This window comes from Leptosomus discolor, chromosome 6, assembly GCF_034619465.1.
Source record: "Leptosomus discolor isolate bLepDis1 chromosome 6, bLepDis1.hap2, whole genome shotgun sequence".
NCBI classification, from domain to species: Eukaryota; Metazoa; Chordata; class Aves; order Leptosomiformes; family Leptosomidae; genus Leptosomus; species Leptosomus discolor.
The window spans coordinates 19,959,088-19,975,035 of NC_141396.1; the positions used below are offsets into that span (position 1 = coordinate 19,959,088).

Genomic DNA, 15,948 nt, shown 5'->3' on the forward strand with positions numbered 1-15,948 from the left:
ACCCTGTCTGAGCCTGCAATAATGAATATTTTGGGTGCAACCTGGGGACAGACACTTACCTACCAGACCAGCTTGTAGGTGAGTAGATGTGAGGCCCTTGCAGGGACAGTGGAGATGCTATCTCTTTGGGTTAATGGCCAGAAAGGGGAAACAGATGACTGCTTTCCCATGCTGTTGAAATTACTTGAACAAAGAATGGTCAAGACACAGAGTTATGTAAAAGTCAAAGCTGATAGCTCAGAGTGCTTGCAACATCTTCATTGCCAATGTCAAGAATAATTCATTCAGTGGAAGCTGTATTGCTTGGAGTGCAGCTTGCCTGACAGGTCTATATCTCCTCATTCCTCAGCTGCCATCCATGGTCTTTGAAGCTGGGGCATTTAGAGTGCATGAACAAACCTTGATGTGTAGGCATGGAGGGCAGGAGAATACTTCTATGAGTTTTTCTTTGGTTGGATTCCTTGGTGTTTGGAAGTCATCTATTGCCTGCTCAGTTTCTTGTGTCTGAAGATATCTTGTGTTGACACTATAGGTAAATGTGAGGTGGGAAAAAGGAAAAAAAAAATCCAAGTTCTCTGTCAAATGGATAAATGATTTAATTTAAACAAAGGTCAGTTGTACTTCAACAGAGAAATGAGCGGGAAGACACAAATTGGTCATGGTAATGCCTCTGCAGGATATGTAAGGTATATACAAAACCATCAGAGTTTAGGCTTAGGAAAATCAGTCTTGTAGAAATAAAAGCTGTCCAAGTTAAGTGATCCCTGCAGTGTGAGCTCTAATACAGTCATGTTTTCAGCTTTCATTCCTATACACCTCAGACTTCTCAGGAAGATAGCAGTCACAGTAACTCCATGGAAAATCTCAAACTATGAGGAAAGCAAGAAACAAACAAGTGCAGATACTATACAGGTATCCATTATGTGTGTCTGTGTGTTTACCTCTTCTGCTTTATTGCCAAATAAAAGTTTTGGAGATTTTACTGAGTGAATCAACCCTCTGCATGTGGTTTCAAAAGTATTTTGTTAGTAATTCAATGATTTTCCAATACATTTTCTCAGTCGCATCAAGGCCCCAGATGAAATCAAGATGTCCCCAAGCAGGAAAATGCTCATGGTAAATGAGATTAGTAATCCGAGGAAGTAGCTTTGCCATGTCTTTTGGATCTGCAAATTTGTCAAGTCCACCGCTCCAAACAGCAATTGGTGTGCTTATCTTCTCTATCTTGTACGCAGGAGGAGTAGACTATAAGAAAGGGAGGAGACCTGAGTGAATGCTGTTGTACCAGAAGTTGTGTTTAGGGAAAGGAATCTGTGAAAGTTGGTTAATTGTGAAATGATTGTCAGACAATTGGAGAGGTCACTCTGTATTTGAGGTTCATTTCCTCCCTTAATTGAAGGACAGACCTTGAGGATTTGTCATAAAATCTCACTACAAATCAACTGATTTGACCCAAATCTCAAAAAAATGTCAGGCAAGTTATCAGTGTTTCAGGAGCACAGCATTTCTCAGTGTTGACTAGGCAGTAACCAAAGCTCCTAGAGACCAAGTTTTGTCTGTTTCCTTTTTTCTATACAGAGTACATCAGTTCACCACAGCAGTAGTCTCAACTGTGCTGTACTGAATCATCCCTTCTGTTTTATTTTTGCAATAAGTAGCTTCTTCCCAAAACCAAGGTATGTATTTCCACTTTTTTTTTTTTTTTTTTTTTTTTTTTTTTTTTTTTTTTTTTTTTTTTCCCCAGTCTAGTGTTTAACTGAAAGACAGACCTTTAGGATTTTTGAGGAAGTGAAGGGCTCCATACTCATCCAGTCCTAGGACTTGAGAGTGGCTCTTAACCTTTTGGGAATGGCAAGTAAATTGACATGTCGTTGGACACATCCCTGCATCAGCAGGGGAGGCAAAACTAACTTCTGTTAGCTGTCTGCAAGGACCTGTCTGTGCCTTGTCTGAACAGACTTTTACACTTACGAGTATTAGATTCAGTGAAACATTTCCTCAGATCACTCTCTTCCCCTTTCTGTAGTACTCCCAGGTGCTAAAATCTGAATTTTTCTATTTTCAGTGTTGCCAGGACCCGAGGATGAATTCTCAGGAAAACTGTATTGCCTTACCTGGTTGTACTTCTTCATGTTTTCGTTAGAGCCATAGTCATAAGCTTGAAATCGGTCTGCATATGTTAGCTGTTAAAAGAACAGGTAAAATGTAAGTGTTGAGAGACTAAGAACCGGAATGTAGGAGGCATTTTCCAGCCTGTGATTATGCCAAGGATCAGGCAGTGGACAGGCTTTGATGCTGAGGATGGATTGTATTGTGGGTGCCTTCATCGCCTTTCCTCTTACTAACGTACTCTCCTGATCCTCAGCCACCCTTGGTATGTTTTGTTATTAAAACTTTGCTTAACTGTCTTAGCTAAAGATGAACCTGTTTGTGGTGTAGAGCTGGGTTCAATTGTCACAGGAAAAAAGGACTTGAGTGTCTAGAATGTGTCAGGGCTATTACTAGCTTAGTATAATATAACGTCTCTGCTTACACATCTTGTCTTTTGTGTGTCAGTTCTGTCTGGTCTGCTCACAGTAGTGGCGACATTTCCAGAGTGTCTGTACTTACAAGAGTTTGGCTTTACATGTGTTGTGCTCTGACAGCAGTTTTGAGGTGCAACATTAGACACAAGACAGTAGCCTTCTTGAGTCTGTGTTTTCTAAATGACATGATATATGCCCTGCAGTTCTGATGACTGAAGAACTAAGTACACATCTGTTTGGGGGTTTTTGTGTGTTTTGGGGTGGGGTTTTTTTCTCATTTTATTTTTTGCAGAAACCTGACAAGTAGTTTCATTTGTGAGTGGTTGTATGTAATACAGGGTGAAAGAAAGCCAGTGTCTGCCAGTTTAGAAAACCTTGACTTCAAGGATTCAGGTAATTAGGAACGTGCTAGAAGTCTGCTTGCTGTATCGCCTTTGCTATTTTCTTCTGTCCTGCTGTATCTGTGTTTGCTTTGTAGCCATTTGACTTTGTTAGAGGCTGGCAATATAGGCTATAAAGCCACTGGCTGTCAATGGTTTGTGCCCATTTCCTGTCTTTGGGTAGGTGTATCCTGAGGGATTAACTGCTGGGAATTTTTGTCAGGGGTGTCCTCAGGAGCACATCTATATTCTAGACAATATCAAGTGTTTGCAGAAATAGGAGGTTTGCCTATAGGATGTATGTAGATATCTCCTGTCTCAGGAGGTGCACCTGGACATATGCAGTGACGTGTTTCTTGGCTGGAGTTGCCTTGCTCTGGTCTGATTGAAACTACAAGCAGAAGAAGCTCAGATTTGGCAGTGCATAAGTAGAAACCCACCTTGAGAGAACTGGAATACAGGATCTGGGCAGTAGCAAGAGTGGCTAAAAGGATTTTGGGAAAAAAAAGGCTGTTGGGAACATCCCTGTAGAGCAGTGTTACTTGTTATGTACTGTAGTAGTATAAGGCAGTTCCCCATTTTGCCATTGTGCCAGCAGAAGCCTTTGTGTGGTTAACTGTCTTTGGGAGGTGATCCAGGCTCCAATTAACCCTCTGGGAGAAAAGCTTTAACCTGGATCACTTCTCTGTCTGGATCATCCCCTGCCTGCTCAAATTTCCACTGTTGTCCTACTGCCTGCCAAGTGCTTGCGTTCACTTCTGCAGCTTTCAAGGCAAATGTCTTCATAAATAAAGATGAAGGCTGGAAGCCATTAGAGCCCAACCTACAGAGTCCTGATGTGCCCTGGGGAAATCTCAGTGCCTGATACCAAAGGGGCAATTCAGGTAATGGCCTGGTGAGCCATGGGCAACAATGCTCCCTCTGTGGCAGGTGCTCATGGCAGCACATGAGAAGATGTGATGGGCAGTTTCCCAGATCCACTGCCTCTGGACTTCTCTGTAAGCTGTTGGTTGCATAAAAAGCAGTAGTCAGAGTCTGTTCATATGTCTGTACGCTGTTATACCTGATGCCAGTGAATAACGTTCTGTACTGATGTTCCAGCAGGGGAATGTCCTACGTATGTATTTATTCGACTCTGGAGAGAAAGCAGAAATGTTATAAAGGCAGCAGTCTGGGGTTGTAACAGAATAAAGCTGTGAAGGATCTGAGCAATGTATTTCTGCTGTGTTAAAACCCCATTTTAATAGGGTTATATTCTTCAAATATCAAACAGAAAACTGAGAAGCAGACTTAGGAATAGCTGCTTAGTAGTATGCATTTGCATGCTTTCTTCATGAGAGCAAGTCTGTTCCATGAAGATAGTAGTGCTGTGGGATCCTGTGTTCAGCAACAGTAGGGAGAAACCTTCCATTCCTTTCGGAGTAGACGCCAACCCCCCCGTGCATGTACAAGTCTTTTGGAGATTTGTTTTTCTCTACGCTTTACTCCTAATGCTAAAGAAGCCAGCTTACAAAACAGATTGCTTTTTCTTCTGTTTGCACTTTTATGGTTCTGTTAAGGAGATGTTCCAATTCCATCTCCCCAGATTCTTCCTCAGACTTGTTATCTTGCCCTGAGAACCACATTAATGACTTAATTCAAATCAGGAAAGATACTCAATGGTTTAGCTCTGCAATCCAAAACGGCTGCAATGCCTTTAATTGATTTTGCGTTGAACCTTGATTCTCACTGCTTTCCCGTATGTTCTTTTAGAAGTGGTTATAGATGGAGAAAAAAGGGCCCCAGTCTTTACAGATACTGCAGTAATAAACATTACACATGCCAGCACCTGCATACTTCGACCACTGTAAAGGGGATTTAGGACACTCTACAGCATCCATATGTTGGCACGCATAGGGACAACTCTCCTGTATCTCATGTCCCCTCTGACTGATGCACTAGTCTTTCTGAATCCCACTGTAGGTGTGTTGTACTTGTCAGGCACAATGCAAAGACTTTCTGAAGCTCTACATGTTATGGATTGAACTGTTCTGGGCCCAGTTCTAAGGACAACAAAAATGGGAATATCGCCCTTACAGTAGTTCTTTGGCACCAAGTTCTGGTGCAAGTACTCTGAAAAGTGGGAAGAAAAAAGGAGCTTTTCTTGTCTTTTAATTATTCCCGTGTCCATAGGACCTTGGTGTGTGCATGCTAAGGAAGGAAACTGGGAACTATATTACCGAGAAGAAGTCTCACTCCATCATCCATTGGCTCTTTTTAGAGCATCTGTATATGACCAAAATCTGGTCAGCTTATCCCCAAAAGGGGACACATGTATTGACATGTGCAATATAGCTGCAGACTGAATTCAGTCCTCTCCTTTTGGGATTATAATATGCCTAGCTGTTGGTCCCGTCCATCATTAGCTCTAGTCCTGTTTGGCACAGCTTGCACTACATGATGTCCTGGCATTCCCTTGGTCTGCTATGAACTACATTGTGGTTAATGTGACTTTACATGCATGACAGTTACTAGATAAGAAGAGAGTGCACAAATGTAACTTCCAAAATCACTTTAGTTTTACTTTGAGAAGGTTTTCTTGCGTATACTTACTGTGTTCAAATTTTTTATGTTGCCTCCAGCTATGTAACAGAGTACATGGCCACAAAACTTATCCAGGTTTGTACATAACTGTGTCACAGGTCCTTTCAGAAATCCAATCTGGTGCATGGTTCCTTTACAGCCAAGTATTAACTGAGGGAAGCGAAAAGTGTAACACTTTATTTTCTTCTTATAGGAACATTTTATGCAGGAAACTGTTACTAATAGCCTAGCCTCCTAACTCAGTATTCAAAGATTGCTGAAACAGCCTGCTCTCCCAGTACCCCTTAAAACACCTTCTTCCCCATAGTGCATCACATATCCTTCCTTCTTGATACTACTGGCATCAGTCCTGGAGGAAGCCATCCTTCCATTTTTAGTGCAGTGACCTCAATGCTCATTCATTTCTGAAGACCCAGAGGTTATCATGGCTGTTATTATAGCTCTGCATTAGTTCCTCCTGCATGAGGCCAGCAAAATGTTAGTTAACAGCAAGAGTCCTATAATGAGACAGAGTTTCACAAGTCTCCTACTTCACTGGCACCTGCTGCTAAAGCCCTATATCTCCAGTGTTTTCCCCACAGAGTTTGGGAACAGATTTTTCAAGAGCACTTGATTCATCCAAAGGTATCAGTATCAGCATGTTGCCTGTCTGGGAACACTTCATCTTGGGTTGAGTGAACCCTGTGAAGGTAAGTCAGGCATTGAGCCTCTTCTTAGAAAGAAAAATTACATACCCTGAGCAGTGGTTCAGGAATATTTGCTATCTTAATCAGAGGGCTTGTAGCGTGTGAGCATGTGGTTACTGGGCCCAGAGCACAGAACATTTTCACCCGTTTAGCCAGCTCAGGGTATGTAGAAAATGCTATGAAGCCTGCAAACACAGAAAAGACGGACTGAGTTAGTGAAGACATCTTCCACAGGAAAAAAAAAAAAAAATAAAGAGCAGGTAGCAAACAAGAAGTGAGACTAGATTTGCAGCCCATCGTCTATTGTCTATGTTTGCCTGGGCTGCAAATTTTACCTAAGGCAAGTGTTGAGGCTAGGTCCTGAAATCAATTTTATTTGAAAGGCAAGGTTCATTCTGAGGTTTAGAGAATGTCTGGGTATTGCCTTTATCAGAACAGTTTTTGTAGGCAATATGCCAATGAGGTTTTCGTGATAAAATCAATTCCCTCTAAAGTTCAAAAAACTCTCATAAAAAATTAGTTTTTCCGATTATAGTCTTTAGAGCTCTATGTATGTTTATGCTTTCATGAAACTGTAGAATAATTAGCTGAATACTGGGAGCTTTGAGTATTCTCAACTGATTGTTTGCATCAAAGGCAGCTGAAGAAAGCCTAGATGGTTAGTTTGTTTTGTCATGTGGGTCTTTCTATATTCTTACGAGAGGACAAGAAAGAAAAGGTCTGGAACTGTGACAATATGTGATTTTCTTACTTTTCCTTCTCTTTTTTTTCTGTGTCATTTACACTAAGGAACTGGCAGTTGCTCATTTCTAATCAATGTCCTTTCATGGATCTTATGCATAAACCATAAACAGCAGGTACTTTCATCTGATGCTAAAAGAAAGTTAGTTTCATTCAGAGGCCATGAAGTGAGTTAATGCTAAAGACTGACAATAAGAGAAAATAAGTTATTAAAGTTTTTTCTTTCCTAAGTTTCAGTCTCTGGCAATATGTTTTGAAACTAATATGGCCAGTTGTAGCCACTCATGAACTATGCTTTAAATTGTGTGATTGCCATTAAGTTACATGATGTAGTAATGTTGAGGTTCTTTTTCCTTTTCTTCTGTTATTTGAAATTATGTATTATATGTGCTGTTTCATCTTTTTAGTTTTTCCTTCCTGTTCACAAGGAAAATAATTGTATGTCTTAATACAAAAGATGAATTTACCAAAAATTCCTGTTGCTGTGAGTTTAAGTGCCAGTACCTGAAGTACCCAGTAAATAACGAGTTTTATGTCTCTAATTATTAAAAAAGTTGAACTGTATTTAGGTCTGCTATTAGGTTTCTTTGCTTGTAAGGGTAACCAAAGTTGGTTTTAGAAAAGTTTTGTGTATTTTCCAAATTTTAACTCAGAAGCCACCTCTGCATTTGCTAGCTCTCCACAAACAAGAAAAACAGCTGAATCAATAGGGAGACCCACCTACTGATCAGATGGGAACACAAATGTTGTGAACTATGAGTGTCCTAACATTACCTGCTGTTGTGCCTTCGGAGTGACCAACATAGTATACATCCTTCTGTCCAGTTTTATTCATGATGAAGTACAGCTCTGCTGGAATATCATATTTACCCATTTCATCAAAGCTACAAAGGAGAAACACAAAAAGCTAGCAGACAATTTGACTATCACAGTGTGAATTACTGAACATCAGTTTTGTTAATTGCATCAGCAGGACTCATTGAATGATGAGGTTGCATGCTTTGTCTGCATTCTTGCTCGAAGGGGAAGAGGGTAGAGGGATGCAGCTATACTGCCAGGCCCTGATGCCTTGGGCCCTCTGCAGAGGAGGTACCAGTTTTGCCTGTCAACTGCAGTCCTTGGGGAACTGAATTTAATCAGTGCTTTCATTAGCATGGGTTACAAAACACATTTCTCTCTTGGTTGAATTCAGCTGTGAAAGATCAGAGATTTCTAGACAAGGCTGCTTAGCCTATTCCAGCTGAGATTCTTGCTCTCCTTCTCACATTACTGTCTCACTTTTCCTCAGCTTCCCATTTCATTTCCCAGTGTCTGAAGCCTCTTCCCCAGCCAATGCTCCCCACTCTGAGTGGTAGTAAGCATCCTTGTTTGTCTGGTTCTTTACTATCCTTGGTTGGTGTAGACCTTGTTCTGATGCTGGTTTGGGTAAAAACCATCAGGCTGAAGCTATCTATCTCCCCTTGGAGCTTCTGTCTTGAGTAATTCTCCCTCTACAGAGTACCTGAACTGCCAGAACGCTTTCTGGCTGGGATTAAGGGTCTTGTGTTTTAAAGACCAAGTGTTCCCTCGGCTGTTTCCCATCCAGACATCATAGCCAGCATCTGCGAGGAGGAAGCCCAAGCTGTTGTTGGGCAGGTTAGAAATCCAGTGGGTAGCATCTCCTAGAAAAGCATGCTGTAGGAAGACTACAGGCTTTTGCCCTGGAAAAGATGAAAGTATTCTTATATTGGAGCAGTAGTTAATGTGTATTTAAGATTGGGGTGCAGAGTTTAGTTTGTGAGAGGTTTTAAATCTTTCCTTCTTCAAAATTCTCCCAGGAGAACTATGCATAGAAATCGGTCTGAGAAACCTGAAGGATTTGTTCCATGCAAGCAGGAACCATTTAATGACATTTCATAATCATTTCATGACAGCTCTGGCAAATAAAGAATTTAATGAGGAGGCCTGTCCCGACCTCCCCTTACACTGCGAAGGCAACTACAAGTCCCTATATTGAAACCATCTACCTACAGTTTTAAACTGCTGAAGGCATAACAGTGTACAGCAGACAAAGAATAATTTATCCCAAGATGCATATCTACCCTTAGGTCTATTCAGTAACCAGCTGAGCAGGGCCGAGAGGCCCCTGATTTAGCTTTTGTTAACTTTACTTTGAGAGTGAGGCTGGTCCAGACGATCTCCAAAGCAGGAGATCCAAATAGGAGGAGGGATCCGAAATAAATTATTCTTTAATACTAACAAGGAGTAGTGAACAAAGTAACAGTATCCATGGCACCTCAAATTCCAGGTAGAAATTTTTGCTCCATTCAGAAAATGTGATGAAACAGATGAAATGCATGTGCTTTTCATTGATGATCTGATTTCTTATCGCATTCTTTAGGAATATCTCTGGCCTTCAGAAGGCTGGGAATTAATATTCATATGCCCGTCCTGAGATGCTTGGTTGTCAGGCTTCTATTTTAAATGTATATTACTTAGTGTGTTAGTGCAAAACTTTGCCAAATCCAGTCTACCTAACCCTCCCCCAGCCCACATGATGGAAAAAACCTGGGGTATGACAAAATTATTGGAAAAGTCCAAAATAAGGACAGAGACACTGAATGTTATTGACTGAATGTTACGGACTTTAGATGGATTCAAAATGCAGGCTGCATTCCTGACTAGATGCTCTTACTGAGATGGAAGGGTGTGGAAAATGCCATTGCATGTGCAAAGGGGAAAGATGAGAGACCCATGTAAGAGCTGGCTCTCAGATTTCCTCTATGTCCTGTAACCGTGTCACACCTGTATTTTGGTGGTTCCTCCCAGCAGGAATTCTGAAAACACCAAGAATGTATCCATCCTCCGTAGTAACGTCATATTCCTCACTGGGGTATCCATGATATCTGATAATTTCACTCTGTGGGAAGCCGAAGGAACTGTTGTTAACATGCAAGTTGTCCCATTTGGGAGGGTAACCAAGCACAACAGTGTGGATGTGGGCTGTTCTGTCATGGTAGTGCAAGGCCATGGGGACCAAGGCTGAGAATAAATATTACAGGTCTTGTAAAGAGTTGCCTCACAGTCTTCTTCAGACCTGCTTAGGTGACAGTTGTCTGGTGTTTAACCCCATATTATGGGACAAAGCAGCACTATATTGAGTGACTAACATTTTGGGAGATAGTTTGTCGTGTTTTGCAAGGCTAGCTCAGATTGTGCCTTTCTAGAGAGTAAACATGCAGCAGTATCTGTATGAGACAGTGCCAAAAGATGTGGGGTTTAGGCCATAATGAAGTGTGATTAGGCAAACTATGCAGGCAAGGCAAACAAGGGTGGAGCTCCTGTCACTAAGGAACACATGAGACCACCTACACCTGATTTTGCATGTACTGTGAGGAAATCTTTGGTGATTCAGAGCAAGGCATCTTGGATTACTTTGTGTAGTGAGAATCTGCTGTTTGAAGAAGCGTTCAACCTCCCTTGCCACTGTCTGGAGCAAACAGGTTGTTACAGAAGGGGAGGGCTTTGATTCCCTTGAGAGTAGAAGCCAGCACTCTGGCAGCTCAGACTGTTTGGGTAGGAGGATCAAGGTTTCTTCTAGGCTGGTACTCCCTACCATAGTGCTGGAGGGATCCTTGTTCTCTTGCCAGCTTCGCACTCTTCCTGAAATACCACATGTGTTGAGAAAGGTGACTGCAAACAAGTGTCACCTCATGTTCATCATATATCTGTTGGGGTTTAGGTTGAACGCAGGCAGTGGAAATCTGTTGTTTGGTTTGGTATGGACTGGAGCGTGTAGTCTGTGCTCTTGCCACAGTCCAGGGCTGAGTGGTGTTGCTGGAGTCAAAATTCAGTAGCCTGGATCTGCAGTGGCCCTCAGGAGGTTCTAGGGAGTTGCCTGGCCTTGGAGCCAAAAGTAGTAGCCGACATGCTCGATTGCAGCGCTACGTGTCTGTCCTTACACAATGTGCAAGGGTCACTTCTGTGCCTGGCACATTCAGCCAGCCCTCATTGCAGCGGTGACTCTAGTGCAGTGGTTCTGGAAAACGCTAGTTTAGAAAACGGGAAGTGTGGAAGGGCCCTTCTTAGGCTCCTGGCAGGGACTGTCAGTGATGGGGCAGTGGTAGTGGTACTTGGAGAGATGCTTTAGAGAGAAAGGGAGAGAAAGTGACCCAACTTACAACGTTCATAAAGCATTCGGGGTTGCGAGTCTTCCTATACTGGCTGGTGTCTGAATTCAGAGTGGAGGGTGTTGTGAATCCTGCTGAAAAGGCAATTCCTTGGGAGCAGAGCAGCATGAGGAGGCACCACATCTTGGGGCTGTGTGAAAGAGCACATGCAGGGGTGTTTGCGTTAGGAAGAGTGTGGTGTGGAATTCCACAGGAAGACCCAAGTGGGGAGTGTCCAAGGGGCTACCAGAATAAGAAGTACCTGTGTGATGAGGGACTGTCCATAGCTCATGCTGTGTAACAAGGGATGCAGAGCAGGTGAGGAAAACACTTGGGGATACCACGTGAGAACATTCCTGAGTATTCTGCAGACGACAAGGGAGCTGTAGTTGGTAGACAGGGCAATCTCTGGGCATGAATCTAGCACAAACTTGACCAAAAAGTATGAGTACCTGAGATGACCATGACCCAGCTTGTCTGCCTTTATCTGCCTCTTCTGCCAGCAGAAGAGGTGGAAGGAGAAGAAAGCACTGTTTGTTTCCTGCCTGAGGAATAAGGTGGGAGAAGTTTGGGACAGGCTCTCTTTCCACCTGCCCTCTCCTCCTTTGGGATCAAATGCCATTCTTGGTGCTAGAGAGTGGTGTGCTGGGGTGAGGGATCAGTCAATGAGGCTTGTGAAGGGTTGTGTGGTGGCAAGGACTGATTCAGGGACTGTGGGAGGAGATGTAATGGGCTTAGAAGAACATGCTTGCACCAGATCAGTGCCAGCTTGTGCTTTCGCCATGGAGTGATGTGCCCCAGACCAGGTTCAAGTTCTGTTTGAAATTAGTTGCTTTCAGAACACAAAGCGAATAAGGTGACCATGTATGGTTCCTCAGAAGCCCCATGAGTCAGTTCCCAGTCAACCTTGACTTTCAGACTGAAACTGAGTCATCTAGGTCTCCATTTACCATCCCCTTGGGCTTTTTCACCAGTCCCTTGCAGCCCACTTCTTACAGGAACATGCTCTACTACCCCCAGATAATTGCATTTGTCCTACTGCTACTTCCAAGCCCAAAGTTTCTGTCTTTCAAAATCAATGGCTGCCACCAGCCGAGAAACCATGGACTGATGTAGTTTTAGACTGGTAAACAATGGATCCTGAGACTGCCTTCATGTCGCCAAGGGTCTGCCTCCTTTATCTTTAATAAATGACTGTCTGTATTGCAAATCTTATCTTGGTCATGGGAAGGTGAGACCTTGCCCTTTCCTGCATTGACTGATGGTACCAGATTAACTTTTCTGAATAGAAATTGCAGAATGCAGTCTATCTAGCACCATTTTGTGCTGAATCCACCTATGGTAGATACACTTTATTTTCTAGAACCCGGTCAATGAGTGCAGTATCACCTCTCTCTGTGAGCTTCCCAGACCTTTTTTTTTCAATATGCAAATTTTGACTCAAACGCTCCCTAGAAAAGGGAAGAACAGGTTCTCTGTCCTAGAAAGTTACTGGGTGTGGGACTATGAGTTAAAACCGTTTGAAGAACAAGAGAAGTGCTGACATGTTCAGTGCTGCTTGCCTACAAAAGAACTGCAGGTAGGTAGGATAGGATTTTTCTTTCCAGGCTGATGAACTGTACAAAGACAATTTGTCCATGAAGCTCAGGACTGTGCTTACACATTCTGGAAAAGCCCTTATACATCTAATTGTTGTTGAATGCTGTGCCTGCATGTGTGAGGAGAGAATGAGGTTTGTGAAGAGAAAAGTAGCAGCCATTCTGCATGTGGATAAACACCATAAAGATCAGGCATGCTACCTCAATGTTCAACAATAGAATCCATGGGACAAAAGAGATGCCTAATGCAATGTAAGGCTTCAGGTCATCAAAGCATCTTGTAAGATTGCCTCATCAGTAATGACTGGGGACATTACTGCTCTTGTGATAGTTTCCACAGAAGAGGTCATGCTTCTATGTCTGCAGTGTATGTTAGTTCACCTTTCTGTCCATCCTGTAATTAACTTTTGACGTCATTGGGAAATATTCACCAAGTTCAGCACTGAGATACAAGCCTGTAAGGTAATGGGGTTCACAGGAGATCCTGAGGACTGTATGCTGGGGAAGGAATACGCAGCAGTGTTAGCAACTTGCTGGGGGAAAGGAGGCTGAAGGCAGCTGTTCTACGGTGTTCTGCAACCAGCTGAGCAGTCAGCAAGAATGAACTAGCCAGCTAGTCAGTGTCCATGTAGCTTCAAAGTAGTCACAGCATGCATGGCTGGGCATCAGGGTTTGTGAGAGAATGTCATAGGAGACCTGCCTGTATTATAGTTTGCGTTAGGAAGTTAAGCAGACTCAGGAAACAAGTCTTTTTGAAACCAGGCATTGCTAGATCCACTAGACATGGAGGATCCAGTTTTTAATGAAGAACAGAGGTTCTCATGCAGCCACATGTTTCTGGACTCTGCTTCTAGCATAAGATGCCTGCTATGACGAGACATGCTGCTCTATGAAGCTTATTTGGACTTGGAAATTGAGCTACAGATCAAGAGAAAATAAGAGAGCATTCCCTGGCAATTAATGGGGAAGATGAACAGGATTTGTTGGAGTGAGGGAGGGGTAACCAAGAGATTTTTGCACTCCTATAAGGAGAAGGATTTTTGACTTTTTCTGATCTTCAATTTAAATTTGACTGAACAAATTTAAAGAAGTCAAACCTCATGAGTCATCAGACAGTTGGAATGAAGCAGCATTTGGAAACACCCAAAACTTTAAACTTGGCATCAAAATACACTCCATTTGATTCCCTTTGTATATCAAATACCTCTTAATTTTTGTTGTCAAAACAGGAAGCCTCACAACTACATACTCAGCCAGCACAACACTCTTTTTTGCTTTCTGCTGTTTCACTCTATTCTAATGCGAGTAAAATATGCCTCCCTCTCCCTGCATGGGGAATCTCATTTGGGAAGAAAAAATTCTGCTAATGTCTCAGCTTGTTTTCAAATCACTACCAAGACTAGTTGAGGCAATGCAGAGACTAAATTATTCCTCTTGTTGCGGCAAACTTTTCTCAGTGCACTCTATGATCACCTGGCTTAGCTGCCATGGCTCATGGACTTCCAGGTGTTCACCTTTTAAATCAGATACAGCAGGCTAAGTAATATCAATCTTGGCAGGCCACCGCTCCCTTAAGCTTCAGGAATAAAGACAGTTAGGAGACGTGAACAGCTGTTTTTATCTAGTGAAATGAAGTCATAAGGAAATATTGGGCACAGCAAACTGTCATAAAAGAACATACTTAGAAGGGAAAAAGGTCAGAGAGAGAAATGCCCTTGAAAGTTCTTCAGGTACGTTTAAGATTTAGTGAAACTAAGATACAAGCCCTTCAGAAATTCATCCATCTACCCTTGTGATTTAAGCAGCCTAAAATTTATTTCATATAGGGTGTAAGGCATACACACACCAATCAGAGAAGCCACTGTGATGACTAAATGCGTATGAGAACCTGCTGCATTACTCACAAATGAAATATACACATGCATTACACAGCAAGAGCAAGAGGTCCAGTTTACACACACTGTTGCAATACTGGGACTTTCATTCCCTTGTTCACAGACTGAAGAAAACAAGTAGAGGAAAATGAAATAGTTGCTCTTGTTCTTCCTTTTGTGCAGGTCAAACTCTTTGTCTTCTAACTTGAGCGAACAAGCATTTCTGTGCACAGCAATAGGCTTACGGATCAGAGGTAAAAAGCTGTCTATTCTTACAAGCAGCTGCACAAAAGCAAGACTGCACCTCTTAGCGGAGACAGGCAAAAGAGAAAGAGACAATGAACTCATACGTACAAGCAACTTACCTCTGCTTTGACTGCCTCGCTTGTGTCTTCTGCTGCAGTGCCTGGTCTGTCTCTACTAGCAGACTGATTCACCAGCAGGAACCCGTGCCGATAAAAGGAAGTCAAAACACAATGAGCACTTCAGAGTAGCAGCCGTGAGTGTCATGAGTTGGCAGCACGTATTGCAGAGCGTGTTTAAGCACTGATTTGGCAGTGCTTCAGAAGTGGGGAAATCTTTGAGATGAAAAAGATCTTCTGGTTAAATTCACAAACCCAAAATGCACCATCGAGCAGGAGAGTTTAAGAAGTACCTACAAATCAGTGGTTAGGATGTTTAGCTGGGACCTGGGTGTTCCAGTTCCCTGAGGCTGTGGCAGACCTTGACCTGTACTGTTGCCCAGCTGAGGGGCTGCTCTGAATGTAGTCTTTCAGGATGAAGAGGAGGAAGTGTCCAGCTGCTCTCAACATACTTTCTCAAGAACACTGTCTCTGCTATTGCTTTTCATTTGGTTTATGTTAACTTTAAGTTTAACATTACAGACTGTCCTAAGTCTGTTTTTCAGTGACCAGCACAACTTATGAAACCCATCTGATTCTACACCAGTCACTCAGAGTTGACATGGCTTCTGTAGGGACCTGCTGGTGCCAAAGAATGCTTGAACACATCATAAAACCTTTTTCTCAAGCCATTTTCGTCAACTCCAAAAACATAGTATCTTCGGAGATATTTGCCTAACTGCTGAGTTGGTTGTAGTCAGCCTGGGGACTCAGTCCTTACTGAAATTGGCTCAATGACTGTGGGCAGAGGGACATGTTCTGTGTCCTTAGGCAGCTGGGCTACAGGCAAAGCAAAGTCCTCCTACATGAGGACCAGTCTTCTCAGCTAATTAACTCATAAGTTTCTTCAGAATAACTTGTGTTTCTTTACGGGCTGATGAGCATTTAGAACACCAGATGAAAGGGATGTGTTGTTTGGAACACTCTTGCAAATAATATGATGCCTTTGGGTGGTGAGGGAAGGAAAGGAGTGAAATAAGAACAGGATGTCAGTGAAGCCACAGTAACAGTT

General features: G+C 42.6%; 1 protein-coding gene across 2 annotated transcripts; it reads right to left on the reverse strand.

Moving 5' to 3' along the window:
- Nucleotides 1-1,011: 1,011 nt before the first annotated feature.
- Nucleotides 1,012-11,207, reverse strand: LOC104354600 (lysosomal acid lipase/cholesteryl ester hydrolase). Of its 2 annotated transcripts, none has more exons than XM_086466343.1 (9): nucleotides 11,076-11,207; nucleotides 9,700-9,814; nucleotides 8,417-8,615; nucleotides 7,690-7,799; nucleotides 6,223-6,359; nucleotides 5,498-5,638; nucleotides 3,969-4,040; nucleotides 2,115-2,183; nucleotides 1,012-1,245 (listed from the first exon to the last, which is right to left on the reverse strand). In XM_086466343.1, the coding sequence occupies exons 1-9, from the start codon at nucleotides 11,205-11,207 to the stop codon at nucleotides 1,012-1,014; spliced, it is 1,209 nt and encodes a 402-aa protein (XP_086322469.1). The 2 variants fall into 2 exon arrangements, with proteins under 2 accessions (XP_086322469.1, XP_086322468.1); XM_086466342.1 differs by having other exon boundaries at nucleotides 8,417-8,635; nucleotides 9,690-9,814.
- Nucleotides 11,208-15,948: the final 4,741 nt, after the last annotated feature.